The 23,523-nt window shown below is 41.5% G+C and overlaps 2 protein-coding genes and 1 long non-coding RNA gene across 3 annotated transcripts; 2 read left to right on the forward strand and 1 right to left on the reverse strand.

The window, feature by feature from the left end:
* Positions 1–596: 596 nt before the first annotated feature.
* On the reverse strand, positions 597–1,712 carry LOC120287121. Its single transcript, XR_005545644.1, has 2 exons — positions 1,584–1,712; positions 597–1,295 (listed from the first exon to the last, which is right to left on the reverse strand). It is a non-coding gene; the product is annotated as an uncharacterized LOC120287121 (long non-coding RNA).
* On the forward strand, positions 811–1,848 carry LOC104417081 (UDP-glycosyltransferase 83A1). The gene is made up of 2 exons (XM_010028402.3): positions 811–1,326; positions 1,514–1,848. Exons 1-2 carry the CDS (start codon positions 834–836, stop codon positions 1,813–1,815), a joined length of 795 nt encoding a protein of 264 aa, XP_010026704.3. The 5' UTR covers positions 811–833; the 3' UTR covers positions 1,816–1,848.
* Positions 1,849–19,496: 17,648 nt separating this feature from the next.
* On the forward strand, positions 19,497–20,321 carry LOC104417083 (F-box protein CPR1). Its single transcript, XM_010028404.1, has one exon. The coding sequence runs from the start codon at positions 19,497–19,499 to the stop codon at positions 20,319–20,321; it is 825 nt and encodes a 274-aa protein (XP_010026706.1).
* The last annotated feature ends 3,202 nt before the right edge of the window (positions 20,322–23,523 follow it).

The raw sequence follows: 23,523 nt of genomic DNA on the forward strand, positions 1-23,523 counted from the left end.
TGCAATTTAATATATATATATATATATATATATATATATATATTTCAATGTGTAAAGCATAATTTTAATGAAAAATGTAATTGCTGAAATTGTTCTTGATAATGTCGTGCATTTTATGGGTCGTTGACCTTTTATAAGTTGATTGACGAGCCTTATTATATGCACGCACACACACACACAAAAGATAAAGGTATCGAGAGTTACTGAACTGTCACACAATGTTTAATTAGGTCCCTCAAATATTTTTTTCTGTTTTTGCAATTGGGTTCGTAAACTATAGGTTCGAGTTGGTAATTTCATTAAAAATACAGAGGGAAATGTTGGCGTGGTCGTTAACTGCTGATGGGGTAATTATAATATTAAATGTTTTCAAATTTTAAAAGATAAAAATTTGGAAAAGAACGAAAATCATTGGAAAAAACGAAGAAAAATTAAATAAAAGAACATTTCGGAGCGATGCACGTGTCTCCATCTACAAGTAGTTTTCTGCTGCCTTCTGGATTGCATTAGTTTTGCCTAAAGCTTAAAAACAAACCGGCCGTAGACAACTTTGCATCAACACGTTTGCCGTAGACAACTTTGCATCAACCCAAAACTGGAGAGAGTCAATTTGTTGATAACAAAATGCAGACGTGAAAAAAACAAACCTGCCGTAGAGAAATCGCTGGCAGTTGTTTTTAATCCTTGTTGCCGCCGCAGCTTCTGTTCTTTGTGTTAGACGGACAAAGATAAATCTACAGAAAGCCTAGTACCAAAGTCCCTACAGTCGAATCTGAGCTTTAAGAAGCCAGTAGAAAGCGTGCGAAGGAACTGTCCCTCATTTGTTGTCAACAATGGCAGAGCTAAAACATGTCCTATGTATACCATTTCCTGCACAAGGTCATGTCACTCCTCTCCTGAAACTGTCCCACTGTATTGCTGATCATGGCATCAAGGTTACCGTTGTGAACACCGAGTCTGTTCATACGCAAGTGATGGCCGCAAACCAGCTAGATGATGGATTGAATCCGATTGATTTCGTTGCATTTCCAGATGGGCTCGAGACTGACGAGGAGCGCAAGGACTGGGTGAAGCTGCTGGAGAGCATATCAAGAGTGATGCCAGGTTATTTGCAGGAGTTCATTGAGAAAGTGAAGCAGCAGTCAAAGGGCAATGAAGATGAGCAGATCAACTTTGTAATTGCAGACCTTACTGCCGGATGGGCACTGGAAGTTGCCGAAAGGATGGGTATCAAGCGAGCCGGATTTTGGCCCGCCTCAGTTTCGTCTCTGGCCTTGACACTTCATATTCGAAAGCTGATTGAGGGTGGAGTCATAGACAACGAGGGTAAGGACCCAGAGCCAGAACCCATGAACAGTCAAATCTAGAGAGGCCTTAACATCTGTACTCTCTCTCTCTCTCTCGATTGCTTTATTGGCAGGGGGCACATTAAAGAATCATGCAATTAGCTTATGTGCTTGTAGGAACAGGTAGTCTAAAAGATAATCTAATTTCGCCTAAAAAATTCATGCAGGCATTGCTCTGAAGAATGATGCGATCTCAATATCGAAGGACCTTCCCTCGTATAAGAGCGATGACCTCACCTGGACTTTCCCTGAAGACCCGACGGTGCAGAAAGTATTATTCAACTGGGCGTCGACCATCGTCCATCACAGCACATATTCAACCTCATATCTTTGCAATTCGTTCCATGAACTTGAGGCATCGGCTTGTGGAATTATTCCCGGAGTTCTCCCAGTTGGTCCATTATTAGCGAGCACCCGATTACTCCATCGCAGAGGAAGCCTCTGGAACGAGCCCGGAACAATTCTATGAGCTTGCCCACGGCCTCGAGCAGATCGGCCGACCGTTCCTGTGGGTCATACGCCCAGACATGACTGATGCGCCAGTCAACAAGTTCCACGACACGTTCCTCCAAAGGGTGAGGAATCATGGGAAGGTGATCCAGTGGGCACCACAAGAGGAGGTCCTAGCACACCCTTCGGTGGCATGCTTCTTCACTCACTGTGGGTGGAATTCTACACTGGAAGGCCTGAGCAATAGGGTCCCACTTCTATGCAGGCCCTACTTTGCAGATCAGCGGCTGAACAGGAGCTTCATATGTGATGTGTGGAGGGTGGGTCTAGGAGTGGATGGCGATGAAAATGGAGTGATAACTAGGCATGAAGTGAGGACAAAGATACTAGCAGTTATTGGGAGTGATGAGATAAAGGCAAATTGTCAGAGGATGAAGGAGATGGCTAGGAAGAGTGTGAGTGAAGGAAGGTCATCTTTGAAGAATCTAGAGAGCTTCATTGAACTCATAAAGGCTTGAGGGTTGTTTTTTTTTTTTTGGCTCCTGTTACAGTGCTTGCGATAGAACCCTGTTTCACTCTTCTTCAAATTGTTGTCCTCAAGATAGCTGATCTTCTGGTTCTTGTTAGAGTTTGAGGAATAGGCCAAGAAGGTGAGGAAGGACTTATAATTTTTGTATATTCAGTCGTATGTTTTACATTGTACAAGCTCCTATTTATAGTACAATGAATGTCTAACTGTGGAAAAAATAAATGAAGACACATTGAATCAAATCCAATCTTAGATTGATATAATATGGGGAAAATTTCAAATAAGAACCCAAAGTATTATTGTTTTCTCAAATAAGGGCTCGGAGTGGACTTTGTTTCAAATAAGGATCTAAAGTAACCTTAGTTGTTTCGAATAAGGGTCTAAAGTGACTTTGGTTGTTTCAAATAAGGATCCGACCTCGCGGATTGCCGACTAGCAAAATTTTCCAACCGATCAAGGGTATTTTTGTCATTTTGCATTTCACCTTTTTTTTTTTTTTCTAGTTCTTCTTCTTCCTTTTCACCGGTGGTTGATCGACCACCGATGATGCCCACAAAGGGCTAAGCGAGGGTCACCCTCGCCAGCAAGGGCCACCCACGCTGGCCACAAGTGAGGGACGACCTCGCTTGAGCGTGGTGACCCTCACCCAGGGGCCATCCACGAGGTCAACCCTCGTCGATCCCAAGTAAGGGCCGACCTCATGGATGGCCCCTAAGCAAGGGTCGCCTGTGACACCCCGAACCACTTAGGGTCGCCACAGGCACCTGACATTACACCTAATTGAACATTAGCTACATCTCTTAGAAGAAGTGTCGTAAATCATAGACACACTTATTTTTATTTTTATTTTTGAAAACGGTCCCAGCGCGACTCATTAGCGGAAGCAAAATATAATATCACCATCTCTCCCTAAAAAACCATGATACAATTGCACACCACTAAGTACCATAGAAAAGATAAAGCCATGCCACTTTTATTTACATATTTTCACGATGGATTTTTCACGGGTCAATACAACAAAAGAAAGCCAAGATTCCCAGCTACACTTGGCCACATCCCAAAAAGATACTACGACCCCTAAAGTAATCACATGACGTCCTCCATCTAATAGCGGCGGCTACTCCCAAAAAGAAACTCCGGCTCTCTACCTCTCACGCAACCATCACACCCATCCTGGCGCGTCAGGTGGTGGTGGCGGCAACATCCCCCTAAACACTCTATCTCGGCGAACATGAACTGACAGGAACTCCTAGATGATTGGGCCCCAGCCAGGCCCACATCGTACATAACCAGCACCCGCACTCGCACAAAAGTCAATCCAGGAACAGTGACGCAGTCGATCTCCGTACATTCTACTTCTAGATCCGATGGGAGGCCATAGAAGGTACCTCGCATGACGGTAGGAAGCGGCATCTTTCTAATCTGAAATATTGGTCCCCAAAGGGGTGAGTACAACCACTCAGCAGGTAAATGATCCAATAACCACTCAATGCATCATACAATACAATCACAACATCATACATGTCACTCATGCATCCAAGCATACTTACCTCGAAGCCATACATATACCATCATACATCTTCATCACAATCAGAACACATACATGTCATCATGCCACAGGTGATCATCATCATATCATATATGAAAGTCATCATGCCATATGTGATCATCATCATATCATATCATATATGCATATTATCATGCCATAGGTAATCATCATCATATCATATCATATGTGTCATCATGCCATAGGTGATCATCATCTTATCATATCATATATGCATGATTCAATTTCCACTTTTAACTTTTAATTCGATCACCACATCACTTTTACTCGGGATCATCAATTTCATCCCATACTTTACACTCGCACCCCATCCGGCATCGCAAGAAAAACCTCCGGCATTCAGCCATTTAAGGCCACCGGACATCCGGCACCCCACATTCCGGGCATCTCGCATCCCAACTGGCATCACGAGGCATCCCCTCGGGCAAAGACCTTCGAGGCTTCTAGCACCCAACCATTCCAGGCATCTCGAAACTCCCGAGGCCATCTGGCCATGTATCTCTATACATTCCGGGCATCCGGCACCCCCCATCCCGAGCATCCTGATACTCCCGGGGCATTATCATCCGCCACAAACAATTTCCTCATTTATCATTGTTCATGTTTACCAATTTAGGTCTCAACTCAGCATGGCACATGATGTAATGGCAAACAAAATCACTTTCATCCTTCGATCTATACGTGCATCATCAGTCATCATCATACATGCAACAATACGCAATCATTCATAAAAATAAAATTTATGGCATTCGTACAATTTAGAATAGTCCATTTATCATGCCTTTTTGAAATTTATTTAAATTCCAACTTGTACCATTTTTGAAAATATTTAAATTAAATATCCATATGATTCTCAAAAATCATGAAATTAAGGCAAGTGATAGACAAGACAATAGGATAATGATTTCATGAAAAATACATGGCCAATAGAATTCCACACAAAAATTATAATTCACACAAATACAGTATGCAATTTCGGATAAAAACAGAATGTGCAGTTTTTGAAATAATTCGATTAAAATACCCGAACGACCTCCGAAAATTATGAAATTTTACCAGGTTATATTTAAGACAATAAAGTAGATTTTTCATGAAGACTTCTAGGCCATATTAGTTTTAGATAATTTCCTATAGTCGTCCGAAGCTTCTGGTTCTCATACCGAAACGTCCAGTGTAGTCATCTCCGAAATACCGAGTTTTTACCCACTTATTCTTCTTCGTTTCCTCTGAAATTTGGATATATTTTACTTCAAGAGGTCCCCTACAACTTTCATGAAGGGAGCTAAGTCAAATTTCTAAAGAACAGTCACCATATGGGTCCATGAAGTCTCGGGTGTCCAGTACCACGTCTCCAGATTTACCGTCTTCAAGAGTAAGTCGATTCACTAGGCTATACTCGTTCATTTTACTTCAAATTTGATTATGTTAGTCTTTAAAATGTTCTCTACAAGTTTCATGAAGAAGTCGAAGGGAGATTCTTGATGAAAATCAACATGCAACCACAAATCTACCACAAGATCAGCAAAACAGTTCCAGATCTAGTGTCTCCGTAGGATGAGAGTTTGACCCCTTAAATATCCACAATTTTGCACCAAATTTTAGTATGTTGTATTTTAAGATGTTTTCTACAACTTTCATGAAGGAATCAAAGTCAAAATCGAACTCAAAACATGCATACAAGCTCTCACAAGATTCTGGCTCAGGCGGTTCATGCGAAAACAGCAACATCACTCAAGAACAAGTCATTCTAGCTTCGGTTTCTCCCTCCTAATCACCCAAAATTCGACACTACTCCAAACATACATGCAACACACACATGCAAGAGTAGTAAGAGGATCCTAACTTGCCTCTAAACCGAGCTAGCGACGAGCACACGGCGGCGAACGGGCGGCAAACGGGCGGCGACGGCTCCTCCTCCTCCTCGGTTCCTCTCCTCTCGGCGCCCTTCTCTCTCTCTCTCTCTCTCTCTCTCTCTCTCTCTCTCTCTTTGGCTTGGACGGAACCAACCGGCTACTCTCTCTCCTCCTCTCCCTTTTATTCCCCCAAATCTCCATCATTGGCAATGATTACTTGCCACTTCCAATGGCCAATGCATGAAGACCTCCTTGCCACTTGGCAAGGCCCATGCAATGGGCCGGCCACTCCCCTTCTTGGGCCTCACTTGGGCCGGCGACAGCCCTCCGTGGGCTTCTATTGGGCCGGCCAGCTTGGCCCATTTTAGGCCTATCCCTCTTGGGCTTAAGACCCAAGCTTAATTAGCCTAAGATCAACCCTTTTAAAACTACTTAAATTCCTATTAAATTGAAGTACTAAATTACAAATTAAGATAACTATACACTTGAAATTATAATTCCGTAAGTTCCAATTTATCACACACACATGGCCAAAGATAAAACTTCATTTCCCAAAATTCATCCATTAAAGACTTGGCCATACATCTCATCGCAACTCATGGACTAGGAGGCTACAAAATACAATAGCGGTACTTCTATCGCCTATCCATGGCTCATGGCATATTTAGGGATTTTTATGAAATTCCAGGATGCCACATCGCCATACCCAAGTGAGGCCATCCCTCGCCCAGCCCTTTGTGGGCATTGCCAATGGCTGGCTGGCCACCAGCAAAGAGGAAGAAAAACCAACCAAAAAAATGGAAAAAGAAAAAGAAAAAGAAAAAAATGACAAATAACGAAAATACCCTTGATTGTTAGAAAGACGGGTCCTTATTTGAAACGGACATAGTTATTTTAGGCTCTTATTTGAAATAAATATAATCACTTTAGGTCCTCATTTGAAATAACATCCACTTTAGACCCTTATTTGAGAAAATGATGGCACTTTAGGTTATTATTTGAAACAAGGTTCACTTCGAACCCTTATTTGAGAAAAAAGATAGTACTTTGGGTCCCTTTTTGGAATTTTCCTTATAATCTATCAATTATAATCGCCCGCAATCCTGGATTGATATCATCACAACCTTCTCAATCCGATCATGATTTCAAGTCCGATCCTAGCATATCTCCAACAGTTCTCAGTTAAGTACAAGCGAATCATGACAAAGTTCTTGGTTTTGTCGGTAATGATTGATGTCGACTTAATTCGCAATTCAGGATAAGTAAATGGGTAGGTTAAGGCTCATAAAAGCAGTTTCATCAATGGATTCCGGAACAGGAAAGTGGAAGAAATTCTGATAGTGAGTTCTAATACACGTGACTCGTGATCATTGACACCGCAGGAACCAAGCTTTATCTTTTTCCATCAAGTACCTCAATCTCAGTTTGGCTCGATGTGAGGTCTCACAAGATTACCGGATGGAAATTGCCGATTTGGCACTAATATCGTTAGCTAGCTGTTAGATCTCTGAATTGGCGCCCGACCATCAATGCAGCATCAGCAAAAGCGCCATATCAACTCTCCTAACGGTTCTTTTTTAAAATGAATTCTTTCTGGCGAAAAAAAAAGAGGAAATGCTATCACTCTGCTATTACCATCTAGAGAACGCCACACCGGCTGAAATCCAAGCGCCAATACCCACCACAAGAGAATTGCCAGCTCCAGCTAAGTCAGAAGGACCAGCACCATGAAATCTGGAAACGACTGGGACAGGAAGCATCCCCACCAGAGAAAGGCAAGGAAGAAGCAGGAATCAAACGACGGGCTCTTCGACCAAAAAAAAAAAAAAAAAAAGACGGGCTCAAACATCTCCTAAGTTGCGTATCCAATCAACTTGGCGATCAGCACAGCCTTTTGCTTAGTTAACTGGCGCTTAATCAATTCCATATTATGTGCCTTCACATAGTGATCAAACGATGGTCCACAGGCTTCTTAGCCTCAAAAGATGTACCCTGATAGCCCAACCTGCTGCATCTTCCCCTATGTTGGGATTTATGATTGTTCATAAAGATGGAGCGGTAGTACATAGTTCTTTGATGCATGATGATGATATATATCTCAAGGAATTATTTACCCCCATTGCTGTTGTTGCTAATTTTAAAACAAATATACCTTCAATATATACATCAAAGCCACATAGAAATGAACTTAGCAATTACTCAATTTCTCTCTTGGAATTTTACCTTAAATATTTGTTAAACTTTTGTGTAAAAAAAGGAATTTTGTGAAGAAAAGAGAGTAATGAAGAAGAGAAGGTTGTTGTTATTGAACAGTTATGTTGAATAATGTATGATTTGGTTGTATTTATAGACAACCAAGCAACACGTCTATCGAGAATAGGTACTTTATCCCACCGTTAGCATCTTTCATGATCAATCATCACTTCTCTTCATGTCCACAATCACTACTTTTCATATCCAATAATCACATTTTTTCTTTTTTCATTTTAAAAAACTATTTCAACACCCTAGCCATCATGAATATGATAGGGAGCTATCTAAAGCAAACTGCATAATCTATGCCCTCAAAATCTTAAGAGACCAGGAATGCCAACCAAAAGCTTTGGTGGAGGGGGACCTTTTGTCCACGAAAGTATCTCTAGGAGGGGCAACAAGAACCCGTGACGCATCTCCTCTGGTAGAAAGGTAGCACTCGCTCATGAGTATTTCACTGGAATATAACCCTCCGGAAGCGACCCTCATCGTGCTCAATCATCGCAAATCATCATTATGGGTCTCCTCCACAACATTGGATGGAGGCCGGCAGACCTGTAGGAAAGGGATGAGACGACAAGCATCCAAACAAATACGATGTTAAAAGGAAAATAAAAGACCAAACAAACTTACATGCTTGAGAGTAATCAACCCCAACTGCAAATGGGCCTCGAAGACAGAAGCAAACTGGATGGGGATAACTCGTGAACCGAGGGAAAGTTTTGCCATCAAGCTGTGGCTTTGGAACAAAGCTCGGCAGTTACTCAACTGACCAAATAAAGAGAAACTGCCAAAGACTATAGAACAATCAGCATCATAATGATGTTGCCACGTGGTGCATCCTAGAGAGAAAAGAAGAAAAGCCAGCTGCGCCCCCAAACACATTTAGAGAGTGCGTTAATGTTCTCTAGCATCCTCACATTCCCCTCAGAAATAGTGCGTTGATGACTCGCAAAAAGGGTCTCAGCCAATAAACATAGAAAGAAATGTCACAATACGTGATTATCCGGTACTCATGTCTCCTCGTGAGTGGAGCTTAAAATTATCGAGTGAAAAGTGAGTGATGAAGAAGGAATGAATATAATTGGTCTATGGAAATGACGTTAGGACGATTGGTGCTAGGAGTTCTAGTATAAAATTGTTATATCTCTTTGGAACTCTAAAGGCGGGGTTGACCTTCCATATATAAACGAGTCAAAAACTAATGCTATTCTCTTGATAAGGTCATGATAGGCTGAAACTAGTTATTGTGCCTAAAGCGTTTTGTGTGCCTCACTCAATGGACTAGTACCTGAACTAAGCTTGTTGTGATATAATCTGATACGAATATGTTTTTCGTCATACCATTCTTATAAACAAGTATAGAAGGAAGGCTGGTTTGCTATTCTTGGCTCACTGGGCACCATACAAGCTACCCCACACCCAAGGAATAGCTGGCCCATGACACGAGCATCTGTAATTCTGATGGAACTCCATATCCAAATGGGGATCGGCCTTCTACTTGTCTTCCAAAATAAAGGAATGATGGCCAGTATTGATGCACATAGGCATCAAGACAACCTCCTTCATACGACCTCCAAGAGGAATCCCCAGTATACCAAACCAGCCATGAGGAGTGGGCCTTGGGGCCAACTTCTGGATGAGCAAAGCGTGACCATATTCGTGTCGAAAAACCACCTTTCGAGGGAGCTCTTGTGAAAGGACCATGGGACAACCTCTAGGAAAGGACTGAAGCCTATCTTATCCAATAGCTTTGAGTAATCTCCTTTGCTATCCAAAATCAGATCGTTGACTCAACCCAAGCGCCATCATGGGAAGATGGAATTCCATATACCTAGAGTATCAAACATTGGCACAAGAAGACACTTAAATGTCAAAAATTAGAAAAGTGACACTTAAGTACCAAAATTAGAGCAAAATTGATCAATTAAGTGGTAATAGTGAAAAAATCCAGCCACATTTCACACTTGGTGTTTTCCAATGAAACAAGTGCAAAACAACATCATTTTACATGTTGACATGGTTAGACAAGTGCGAAAACAACATTGTTTTGTTGACAAGACTAAATAATTAATATAAATATTAGTTAAATTAAATTTACAACTATATATATTTTATTTATAAAAAAAAAGAGAGGAAGAAGATGAAGATTGCAGGTGGTTGAGGGCTCGGCCCTCACCGCCGCCTCCTTGTGGTAATCACGAAGGGCTAGCAATGGTGGGGGAGGGTTGGCAAGGGCCTACAAGCCCTCACCCAGATCTAGGATGAAGGTCGTGACAGCGGGCAACGGCCGACAACCCTCACCAAATCTGGGGAAGGGCCGCAACCTTCACCCTAGATTTAGGTAAGGGCCTAGCCCTTATCGCCAATTGGCCAGGGTTGCTAGCTTCTGCCCAAGGCTTTGCAAACCCACCTAACCCTCTCTCCACCGTCATCGACCCTTCTCAGCGACGAGGAGGAGGCGATAACAAGGGCTGAGCTCTTAGCTGCTTACAATCTTCATCTTCATCCTAAATTTAATTTTAAATTAAATTTAATTAATATTTATATTAAAATTCAAATCCACGCCAAAACGACATTGTTTTGGAACTTCTTTACTGAGTCAGCTCTCCGATGAGCCACATAGCCGAGCAATATTAATAAACAAGTTGTCACGTATGATTTTTGACGGGGTTCATGGACCTAGCACTTAAGTGTCCCATTTTTCAAAAAAGTGTCACTTTCCTAAGTTTTGATATTTGAATGTCCCCTCGTGACAAGTTTTAATATTTGGGCTGTTCTTTTACTTGGGAAGATGTGGCCAAAAGAGAAATCTACAAGAATATTAGAAAGTGAGTGCAAAAACAAAATTAGTACCTACTTGTGCCAAACTTATGTGGATGTATAGACTTTAGGAGCTCTTATGCCATGTTGGAAATTTGGATTGTGCGGAAGTGTAGTTTTGATATCGATAGTTTTTGGTTTAATGTAATGGGCAAATGTACATGTGTGTAGGATATATTTGGTAGATGATGGAGAAAAGACAAGATATAGTTTTAAGGGGTACTGGCAATTGGATATAGTTATTAAGTTTTTATATAGAGGAGTACGTATGATGTTGGTGGTGAAGAACTTGGGATGTGGATTTTCATTATATTCCTTCCACACTCTTGCTTATACAAATGGGAGAAATCTTACCTATTTAAAGGATAAAAGTGTCGGGAGAAAAAAAGACTAACCTTTTGATGGACAATAAAAGCACTTATCCAAGAGTATATGTTGAATCACCAACGCACAATGGGCGAATCTATGACTTCACAATGGTCCAAATACAATCACAAGGAAAATATTTCCATCCACAGCGTGCATGCCACATGATCACGGTGTTTGCACAGCCTTTATCATAAGGGCCAACTCCTCATCGTCCATATCATCGTCCGAATATGTAACATCAAAATCAACGTTAGACTTTAATGCAATTGATTTCTTACATTTTGAATCTTCTTCATCATTGATCTACTCAACTTCGTATGACTGAAGTGTGCCTATTAGTTCGTCAACCGATTGAGGCATAATCCTTTGAGTTTCTTTGATTTAAGTATTCATATGATTCCTGTCTAGAAATTGGTTGACCTTGATAAGCAAGGCCATTCACAATTTCTGTAAAGTGACTGAACATATCACAAATAGATTCTCCAAGCTTCATTCTCAAGGATTCATATTGTCCAAGTAGAATATTTATCTTTGTCTCCTTTACACGATCAATCCCTTCATAAGTGACATGAAGTTTGTCCCAAACTTCTTTTGCTGTTTCACAAAAAGAGATTCGGTTATATTCAGTGGGAGACAAGGCACAATATAACGAATAATTTGCTTTTGCATCAAGAGCCTGTCTCTTGAGGATTTCAGCTTGTGTGGATTCATCAACGTCTTTTTCAATCACTTCTTTCTCTTTGTCTGAGGTCGGTGTTGCCTTTGGATTAATTCCTTTTTCAACAACATCCCACTCCATAGGGTCTCTGGATTTGAGGAATGCCTTCATTTTGTTCTTCCACACATCATACTCATTTCCATCGAAATAAGGAGGTCTAGTATTACTCTATCCTTCAACCAATCTTGGAGCCAAAATACTAGCCATAGAAGATCTTTCCTACTAACTATCAGCTATCACAGACATGCATCAGCACAATTTAAAGGCATTTCCTACTAACTATCCCATAGACCATCGCACCTTATCACTCAAATCACCAATGACCTTGCTCTAATACCACTAAACGGGGATGTCACGTCTCAATCCTCCGAGCACGTGCCCATCCTTGCTTGGTCGATATAATAGCGACATCCAATGACGCATCGTCGACCCATTCATTTTAATGCGCATACGGAAATAAATAAATAAATCCCCAAACAACAACAAGATGGGAGAGGAAAGTAGGGCCATAAATTTTTCAAACTAACACACACACACACACACACACACACACACATATATATATATATGCCAGGTCTACAAAACAGGAGGGTTTGCAAACAACTATTAGTCTTCATCCTCGTCCTCCACCTCCTCTTCATCCTGGTTGGAGCCTCCCTCTAAGAACACCGAAGTTCTTGGATTTTCAAAATCCAAGTCTATTGCATCGACCACTGAACCTTCTAGAGGATCTGTAGTGCCTTTCCCAAAAGCAACCTCCAGCACATATAGAGGTATCTCAAATTCCGGTATGGGACTCTCTCTCTGACCATTACAATCTTGACGGTACCACGATTTGTATCGATAGGGCACCCGGTGGGGTAATCCCGCAGTGACCAAGATCACAGAGCGCACAAGTTCATACTCCCATTCCTTAGGGTCCCAATGAAACGGAATGTAACACCTATGTTCTGTGACTTCCTTCGGTTGTCTAAAATGCTCGGGAGGAGCTACTATCTATGGGCCAAAAAATGTTATCCCACAACGGGGTGAGACGACGTCTCAGCAAGTTCAACCCCTTAAGCCCTAACTAGGAAGAAAATACGCTCCAATGACTGCCTAAGCACAATCACGAGTCAGAGGACTTACCTTGGCCTCAGTCCATTCCTACAAGTTTGTATATTTCATAAATACACCGATCACATCAAGGCACTCATTTGAATTCATCAAATCAGATCGATTCATCAATCAATTGACTCAGTCGATTACATGTCATCATGACCTTCCCTTGCTTGGCCCACTCAATACTATCTATAAAGCCTAGTCATATTAGGATTGTTCACTCTAAGCTGATAAATAGATAGTATAGCTCGCACTAAGCTAATAAATAATATATTGCTCCCTCTAAGTTGATATATTGAGCCCGCAGGCAAATATAGTATATTAGAAATGCTCACCAGAAGCTGCTAAGGTGTACTGCTCACTCTAAGCTGACATATCAAACCATCAGGTTGATATAGCACACCGGTATACTGCTCGCTCTAAGCTGCCATATCAAAGCCCATAGGCTGATATAGTATACCATCCTGATCATCTACCAAATTCACTGCTTTTATCATACTCGATAAAAATAATCGTGTGTAGGTACACAGTCAGGTTTAGCCAAAATATAATATTTTCCCTTACATAAGTCTCACCATTTAATATGGTCCACCAAAATATTTTTAGTGTTGTAAACTAACACTCGATTACTTTCCAAACAATTACTAAAATAAATAAATTTTGGGATAAATACCCCAAAATCATAATCCACACCAAATTTGCATAAAATAACAATCGATTAAATAAATCAATCACACAATTAAAATTAGCACAAAATTCTGGTCACCGGCTATTAGGTCAAATTTTCGGTAAATAAATAAATAATTAAGTAATTACGGAAATTAATTATTAAATACCAAAAATGCAAACTTAGGCCCATAAAGCCTAATTAAAAAACGAGACGGGTCCGGAAAATTTCCGAACCACTCTAGATAAATACTAGATCTTGTCTAGGCTCTAATTACACTACTCTAATCACCTACATGCAATAACGGTTAATTAAATTCATAATCTATTCTAAATATCCACCTAATCCATACTTAGTCTAAACTAATAAACCCTTAAACGTCATTAACTTACTAAGCAAGGATTAATGAGTTAAACTTACTTGATTAATGATCCGCTCAAATCAAAATGACGGGGACACGGCGAGGAACAAGAAACTCCAAAGCGGGCTCGCCAAACGGGGTCGATAATGGCCCAAAAACGACCCAAATAGCTGCTGGAATACCCATTGGTTTCGGCTTTGATCCGTGGCTGATCTTGGCCAAGAAAGGTGGCTCGGTTGGCTAGTTGAGGCAGAAATTGGCAAGGGAGAGGCAGATCGACTGTAGTAGCTTAGGCAGGCAACTTCGGTGGTTGGCGGCGACTCAAGCATCCACAACGGCAACGCACAGCTTCCTAGTGACTTGTTGGTTGCACGAGATGGGCAAGATGGAACGACTGGGACGGCAGTGACTCGCGACAAGCAGGTGAGCATGCAAGGGCGCGATGGTGGCTCTAGCTTCAGCGAGCGGTTGTGATGGCGAGGGGAGAAGGAAGGATCGATTTCTGGGTTTGCTGAGGTTTTCAAGTTCTTTGGGATGGGGTGCTCGAGGGTGAGAGGGGTGGGAGGAGGAAGGGGAGACCGGTTGGATAGGAGGGGGGCCACCAAGGTCTCTTCCTCATCTTTTTGTCCCCTTTGCTTTGGCCCACCACACTAGCTGGCCTATTCAGCCAATTTCCAAACCAAAATGCCCTCTTCTAGAAGCTTGAGTTTGTCCAAAGGTTGGGTCCAAGGGGCACACATGAACTTCATTTGATTTCCCTCAAATTGGACACCAAATCCTCCTTGAATCTACTCAATTCGGCTCCTAAAAAATCTCATTATTGAGTCAACGATCAAATTTATATTTTTCCTCGCCAATTGAACCCACTCGATTCCCAATTTCGCGATAAAAAATGGTTCTCGGAATTTTTAAACAAAAACGACCTTACCTCGACTTTTTTCTAAAAAGTCGAGGTTTGCAGAAAAATTTTCAGAGACTAAGTTGACGTTCCTAAAATGATTTGTGAATTGACAGAACTTTTAATTCTGAAATCGAATTCAAATTTGCGGTTAATTTCAATTTGGCGCGATTTTAGCGTGACCTAGGCTACTGGGTAGCTTTCAGAAATTTTTAGTGCAAATGACCCGTGGTCAATTTTTTTTTAGCCACAATGAACCTCTTCAACACATTGGCGACTCTTGGTGGTCGTGAAAATCTTGAGGTTTCAAATGCGGACATAGGGTACTAAAACGATTAAAAAAAAAAATCAACCTAGTGCCAATTGATGAGAATGTTGCAATTTAGTGGAATCACCCACATTTAACCACACATCTCGATCGAACCAACTTATCTCTAATTTTTAATCGATCTCATTATGCCGAAATGATCTTAGCAGATGAGCACGGTTAAGTAGCCAATTCCTAGTCAAATCCTCAAGTCTATTGCATTAAAATCTCTTAATGACTTCCTAGATAGTCTAGTTATTTCACGAGTAATCAGATCTGAGAATAGCACTATAGGTACGTTGATGAAATGCCAAATTTATTCAATTGAAAGCAGAAGTGAAAATCTAGGATGTGACACTCTTACTCAGTAAGCTTCTCTACTTGGTATAATTCTTGAGTAAGCTTCTTCACTTGGTAGTATGCTTTAGTATATAGTATGCTTTAGTATATAAGCCATGCTAAGCAATAGATCGAAAAGCAAAGAAACAGATCTTTCCCTCAAAACCCACCCAATGAAGAGACTATTTGCCGAAACAACGCTAATCTCAGTGTGCGCAGTGGCTAAAAGTTTCACTGACATATCCTCATTGAGATACTCTCGAGGCTACCAGTCAAGTCCTTGATACAATTCAAATGCGTAAGCAAACGGTGGCAATCTGTAATTTCTGACTCGGGCTTTGTCAAGTTGCATCTACAAAGGCTAAAAGTAGGAGATATAATTCTTTGCTAGAGAATCGTTAAGAGACGACTATGAAGGGATCGACGGCGGCATTGGTGGCAACCATGGTAGCTCAATGGTGAAGTTTCATGAGCCGAAAATGGATGATCCTAGCTGGCAGCCCGATCTCGTGGGGTCTTGCGATGGATTGGTCTGTTTCATTGTTTGCGGCGGATTCCTCCTATATAACCCAACCACCAAGGAGTCAAGGAATTTGCACAATTCCGATCTTGTTATAGGACTCCGAGGGTTGCCATGGATTTGGATACGACTTTGCATCCAATGACTGTAAAATAGTACAAGGCGACGGAACTAAAAATTTTCAAATGGCGACATTCTCGCTCAAATCTAATGCTTGGAGGATGATACAAGTCCAACAAGAATGCCACCTCACCAACTACCGAGGAGTTTATGGAAAGGGGCCTTACACTGCCTTAGGGTTGACCAGAGCCGAAACAAGAGAGAGACTACAATTATGTCATTTGATTTGGCAAGAGAGAAATTCCACCAGGTGCTTTCAATCCCTAAAATAGGTGGGGATGTATTTTTCGAGGGACCTGGTATTCACGGGGCTAATCTGTTCATCTACCAAGGCGCCAATAATGACCTTTTCAAGGCATGGATAACAAAAGAGTACGAGAGAGGAGGATCGTGGACAAAATTGTTCAATATCTCGACTGAAGGCATACCTGGTTGCAAATACTGGCCGATCCCCCTCACGTGGACAAAGAGTGGAAAAATTGTCTTCCAGATTGATGTGTACCAGATAATTCTATTCAATCCAGAGGAAAATATCTATATGGTTTATCCCATCCGGGGCTGCAACAGTATCGAATCAGCTTTTTATGTGAAACTCCTGTTTCTCCCTATCTTGGCTGTGAGTCATCAAGAATCTAAAGCCTTCTTTTTAGTGGATTTGGTTTTACCATCTTTGTTCGAGTTTCCTTTTCATGAAGGTATCTAGCCATCTTGAAAATAGATAATGTCAAGAGTCTATTGTGAGATGTGGTCATTGATTAGTAACTTTATTATTGTGCTTTCTGTAATTCATTTCTTCTAAATTTGCAGTTAAACGGAACTTATTCTTTCTGCATGAAATAAAAAAGATATGCATTGAAGAAGTATACGGATCCTCCGTCATGAAATAATTAAATTGGAATGTCTATAATTTTTGTTACACGCCTTGGTCTGTAATTATTTTTGGGGAAAATTTCAATTAAGGACTTAAAGTGGAAATGTTTTCTCAAAAAATGGCATAAAGTGGACATTGTATCAAATAAGAGCCGAGGTGACCGATTTAGTCTCGAATAAGGGTTTCAACTTGAAAGCCACTCAAATCTTATTTGCAGCTAGGGGTATTTTCTTCTAAAGATTTTTTTTCTTTTTCCTTTTTGTTTTTCTTTTCTTTCTTTTTTCATCTCGCTCACCTCCTTCTTGACAAATGCATCAGACTCCTCACGTACAAGCTTGCACAAGTGCAAAACAATTTGAACAATTTAGGAAAAGAAGAAAACGAAAAGATATTCTAGAAGTTATGTAGTTTTGCAAAACTGCAAATTGCGTGCTTCAGTTTTGCAGCCTCCCCATCAGCAAACTTCAAAGTGCATGCTCTATATTATGCAATTTTGCATCCTCACCCAAGAACTCATCGATTTCGGCATAAGCCAGTTTTTAAGTTATTCGCCACCACTCGTCTTCTGCGATGACGATAATGAACTTGAGAATCAAGAAATATCCATCAATGGGTTTTGTTTTTATTTAATTGCTTGTAAAAACTTATTATGGCAATTAAAGTAACAGTTTAATGCTCTCCTCGCCAATGAAACTGCCTTTCACTCACAGCTTCTTGGGAATGTTTTATTGGGTTCGGGTTGGATTATTCATAACATTCATAGACGTAGCTTGCATTGAGGTGGAATATGTGGCTTCTTGAGAGGGTCCAATTGTGCTATAAATGCTGGTTATTTTCAAAGGCTGCTGAATCATTCTGACTCGTGATTAAAGATACCCGCATTTGGTGGCGATTTGAATCAGATAGCACTCAATCTAAAAAACGAATGACTCTAATCTACACATGTTCAAACAAATTTGCCTCTCTAACTCTGAAATATTATCTACACAGATTTGAGAGAGAATAACAAGATGAAAAAAGTGCAAAATCACTCAAAAATTCCTAAAACCACGTATTTCATTGAACAAATCAATGCACATGAGTATCATAGAGATTCCTCAAAAACCTCTAATAAATTTGGCTTAGGCACTTCAATCTGGCTTCTTCTCGCTAAGATCAATCATAGCTTGCGTGAGCACCGATTTGAATTCGAGCATTGACGACAACGAGGGTAGCAAGCTGTGGCTTACACCTCATCATGCTTCGTGCTTGACCACGACCACAAGATGTGGGGATCGAATCGAGCTGAGCATCACATCTTGGTCCACTCGTGCTCGATCTAGGGCTTGGATTGACCTCCATCTTTCAACAAAGGTACTAGAATTGCTGTTGAGGGCGTTGATGGCTAATTTGGCAAGGAAGATAGAGATGGACTTTGGAGAACACGACCTAAAGAGTGAAAAAGGCGAAGGCACGATGATGATGAAGAAAAGAAAGAGAATGAGAAAATAAATTAAAAAAAGAAGGAAAAAAAGTCTTTAGACAAAAATTCCCCTAAATGCAAATAAGATTTGGTTGGCTTTTAAGTTGAGGCCCTTATTTGAAACTAAGTTGGTCACTTCAGGTTCTTATTTGAGATAATGTCCATTTTGGGTCATTTTCTGAGAAATCGATTCTACTTTAGGCCCTTAATTGAAATTTTCCCTTATTTTTGTTAGGATGGTGTGAATTGCATAAATCGTGATTGTAATCATGCGCAATGTGCCTCTCTCCCTCTGATATATAGCATACCAGCACCTCATGTGAAGAAGAAAGTACTTTTCCAGCCACGAGAGAGAGAGAGAGAGAGAGAGAGATGTGAATGTACTCGCGATCGCCGCCGCGCCAACGAGCCCCACTCACCCTCTGTCTTCTACCTCCCACCTCCTCGATCGCGTCGAGCGAGACCAGGATCCGAGATGATCTAGGGCTCGGACGACCACGAGATCTCCTGTTTCCATCCGTGGCAGAAGACCTGATCAACCCTCGTCTTGTTCCGTGCTGGGTAAGCTTCTTGACTTAGTGTAAAGAAAACACATCTTTCACTCAAAACCTGCCCAATGAAGGGAGCATTTGCCGAATCAAGCGAGACCTCGGCCTCCGCAGTGGCTGAAAATTTTGCCGAGGATATGGTCATCGAGATACTCTTGAGGCTGCCGGCCAAGTCCTTGGGGCGATTCAAATGCGTCTGTAAACGGTGGCAGTCTCTAATATCCGACCGGGGCTTCGCCAAGTCACATCTGGAAAGGCTAAAGGCAGGGGATATAATCTATAGTCAACGAATCTTCAAGACCAGCCCCCCCTCGAGACCATAGACTACGAATTGCTCGACGGAGGCATCGACGGCGAGGATAATCGCACGGTAGTTAAGTTTCATGAGCCAAGAATGGACGATTCTACCTGGCATCTGGAGCTGGTGGGGTCTTGCGATGGCTTGGTATGTTTATCTGACATGGTTTATAGTGGATTTGTCCTCTATAATCTGACCACTAAGGAGGGTAGGAATTTGCCCGGTTCGGATCATTTTCGACCAGATGTGTTTCTCCTTGGATTCGGATATGACTCACGATCTGATGACTACAAGATAGTACATAGCAAGGAGCGGAACGATTTTGAAGATAAGATGATGGTAATATTTTTGCTCAAATCCAGTTCCTGGAGAACTACACAAACCATACTAGAAAGTCACCTCTGCCTCTACGGACGAGGACATGGAATTTATTGGAAAGGGGCATTACACTGGTGTGTCCTCGACCGGAGCAAAGAAAAGGCTGAGGATGTGATTATATCATTCGATTTGTCGGAAGAGAAATTCCAGCAGATACTTTGGCTCCCTGAAGTCGATGGGAACATAAGTTTTGAGGGACTTGAGGTTCACGGGGCCAATCTGTTTGTGTACCACGGCAGCTACAAGGACTGCTTCCAGGCGTGGATAACGAGTGAATACGGGAAAGGAGGGTCCTGGACAAAATTGTACAATTTCACTACTGAAGGAATATCTGGCTACAGTTTTTGGCGAAAAATCCCTGTAGCATACACAAGGAGTGGCAAAATTGTTTTCCAAGTCGATGTGTACCGGACGATTATGTTCAATCCGGAGGATAATACTTACAAGGATTATCCAATCCAACACCGCCACGATGTCGAGTCTACCATCTACATGGAAACTGTTATTTCTCCCTATCTTGACTGTGAGCCATCAAGAATCTAGAGCCTTTTAAGAGTTGCGCTAGTGGATTTGGTCTTAACGTTCTCGTTCTGAGTTTCCTTTTTATTCAATAAAGAGATCTGGGCATCTTGAGCTGTTGAATGATCATGTGGACTTTGAAGAAGAAGTAATGACTCTGTCAAGTGTCTATTATGAGATCTGGTCATTCGTTAGGAGCTCCATCATTGTGCTTTTAGTACTCTGTCCTCTCCGAATGTTTGGCTAGATCTCTGCTCAACGAATGGCCATTCAATCATTTCTGTTTTTATAGAATACTCACTTCACTAGCTAATGTTGTCCGATCTCATTTATGTAAATTTCACCAACCATTCACCGGGTAATGTTATGCACTGAACATTCAACTCTAATCCTGTGAAAGTTATTATCTAGTGATTGGGTTGCCGTGGAACATGAGGGACATAATTCTAACAACAGAACCGTAAACGAAGGTTTCCACAAAACTGTAATTTGACGAAAGTAGAAGGTTCAGGTTCAGCACCTATTAGTGGACGCAGCTAAATCTGCTTATTGACGGTGGGACAGATGCAGAATTCATTCAATACACGATGGAGATTTGTTATTGTTTCCAAATTCCTTCGAAAGTTGAATACTCGGGTTCAATGCGAGCTTCCATGGAGAGCGAGAGCCCTTCATTAACAAATTGGATGCAAGCAACCCCTCTGCTTTTGAAAACGCTGATAGGATAGGACTCGTGTGCTCAGGCTGCACTCTGTTACCCCAATCTCTTTAGGAAACCATGCAATTGGAGGCGACAAGCAATCGGCCACCTTTACATCTCCCCAATTCATATGCCAAGTGTGCCACAGCTTCGTTATGTCCTGACTCCTGCTCCTTCACGACTGTCGCCTCAACCTCATCTTTTGGTGATTCTGGAGCCAGCAGATGTGGTCAACTTAAGCCTGCAACGACCCTATTGCGATCACTTGATTTCCTGAGGACACTATCTCCCCCATTGCTGCTGCACTTACACTTTGACATTGTTTCCTCTACCTTTGACTTCTCATGTGCGTCAGCTTACAACCTCCCTTCAGATGAACGAAAGAAGATAGCGCTTGGACGGTCAGTTTACTGCTTACACTTGTTGTGAATCACCCCATAGAGGCTAAGGCAGACATTAATTGTTTTCAAAAGTTGGCACAAGTTATGGTTGCTGCAAAAGGTAAAAACAAACTGGAAAAGGAAAACCTCATGCACAACAGCAACAACGACTAATCAACACATACAGAAAGGAAACTTGTACTTATATAAGTTCACTCTCTATCCCCATTGTGCGTATGCTTTGATTTGTAGCTCCTCGATGTCACTATTCTCCGGCTCTGCCTCACCCCGTGCCCATTCCCTAAGTACGACGAAGGTTCGGGGTAATTCCCACCATGTATCCTATACCATGCGCACCTTGCAGGGTGTCGTGTAGAAAAATAGAGTGTAAATTGAACGATACTCGAGTAATTATACCCCTTATCCATCAGAATTTGGTAGTTCTTAACAATCCTTTGCACATCCGTCCCAATCCAGAGCGTCATAACACGTAGACACGTAAAAGTTATGCAGGAAGTTGGAATAAATATAAATTTGGATTATCGACGGGTGAAAGGGATTAATTCCCGTGACTGGTATAAGAGGGGCTCTCATTCAAAACAGTACTTTTCAACACATGTAGACTTCTTCAATTCTTAAGTAATCAGCAACTGGTGCTCGATTTATCGTCGTTTTAGTTCTGGGCCCCATGACTAACTAAATCAATTTATACATCTTGAGCTTGGTGTCGCAACCCTCCCGATGCGAGGTACGAGGGATCAGGATTCTATCAGGGCAACGAATTGCCCAGTGAGAACGGCGAGAGACCCTTACAAGCTTATGGTAATACTCCATGTGGGTTGTCACGACGTGGACTCCATCCCCAGGGTCACGAGCAGTTATTTTTGTTGGATTATAATGTCTCAATTGTTGTTTCTGTTTTGTTTTTTTCCTCTGTTTTCTGCTGTTTTCTGTTCTGTTTTCTGCTCTGTTTTACTTTGTTTTTTTATTAAAAAACAGCCAAGTTCATTTTGTTATGTATTTAGTGTTTTTGTTATTTTCTAGGAAGTTAATAGCACGTTTGTGTGCAGTTATGTGTTACACATACGTGAGCAGTTTTTTGCTTTGTATTTAGTGGTTGTACTCGACAGTTTTTTTTTTAAGCACAAGACGTACGCAAGTTTGTGTTCTGTTTTTCTCTGTGCTTCTCTTCCTCATTCAAGAAATCTATAGCTTCTGGTTTTCTGTTTCTTGTTTACTGTTTTGATCAGTAACAACAGTGGTATCAGAGCATTTGTGGGATCTTAAGGGACTGTGAAGTGAGGGTAATTGAGTGAAGATTGCTTCCGATTTGCAAAGAAAAAGCTGATGGAGGCAGGATCGAGTGGATTCTCTGCAATGGCAACTCCAGTCTTTTCTAGGGAAAATTATCAGGCTTGGGCTGTCAAGATGACGGCATTCTTGGAGGGTCATGATTTATGGGAGGCTGTTGTGGCATCCCAAAATTCAAGTCATCCTCTAGAGAAATTAAAGCCTATAATTAGGTAAAGGAATTACCTATGGTCTATGTGTTAGCCATTAGTTTTCTTGAGGTTATGTGTTATTGTGCTCGTGTTTATGAATTTTGAAATTAGGACTATAGGATAAATTAATAATCTATGCTTGGCTAGGCACCTCATTAATTGAATTCCTATAAGTAAAGTGTCACAAGACTTTGGCCATGTGGAATTTAGTAATTTAATTCTTAAAAGAAAGAATAAGAAAGGGTAAAATTGATTTTTAATTGGGTTGGGCCTTAGGCCCAATAGCTTAAGCCTTTGATGGGCCAAGCTAGTCGGCCCAAGAGGGAGTTCGACCGGCCCATTAAGGCCCAAAGGAAGAGGTGGCCGGCCCATGATGCATGTAATAGGACAAGTGGCATGGAGGAGGTGAAGTATGGTGGACACTTGTCTTCCTCCACAATTACACTTGTCCCTCATGCAAACCTAGAGTGCATGCAATATAAAAGGGAAGAAGAGGAAAGAGAATGGCTGGTTAGCCATTCGGCCAAGTGAGGGAGAGAGGGAGAGAATCGTGCGAGAGAGAGAGGAAGCCGAGAGGGAGAGAAAGGAGCCCGTTCGCCGCCGTGTGCCGTCCGCTCGTGCTGTTCGTGAGGTCTAGAGGCAAG

Source organism: Eucalyptus grandis, chromosome 8 (assembly GCF_016545825.1).
Source record: "Eucalyptus grandis isolate ANBG69807.140 chromosome 8, ASM1654582v1, whole genome shotgun sequence".
NCBI lineage: Eukaryota > Viridiplantae > Streptophyta > Magnoliopsida > Myrtales > Myrtaceae > Eucalyptus > Eucalyptus grandis.

Coding starts and splice junctions, on each gene's coding strand:
- LOC104417081 (XM_010028402.3), top strand. CDS start 834: ATGGCAGAGCTAAAACATGTCCTATGTATACCATTTCCTGCACAAGGT. Junction 1,327..1,513: donor TGGAGTCATAGACAACGAGG/GTAAGGACCCAG, acceptor AAATTCATGCAG/GCATTGCTCTGAAGAATGAT.
- LOC104417083 (XM_010028404.1), top strand. CDS start 19,497: ATGGACGATTCTACCTGGCATCTGGAGCTGGTGGGGTCTTGCGATGGC.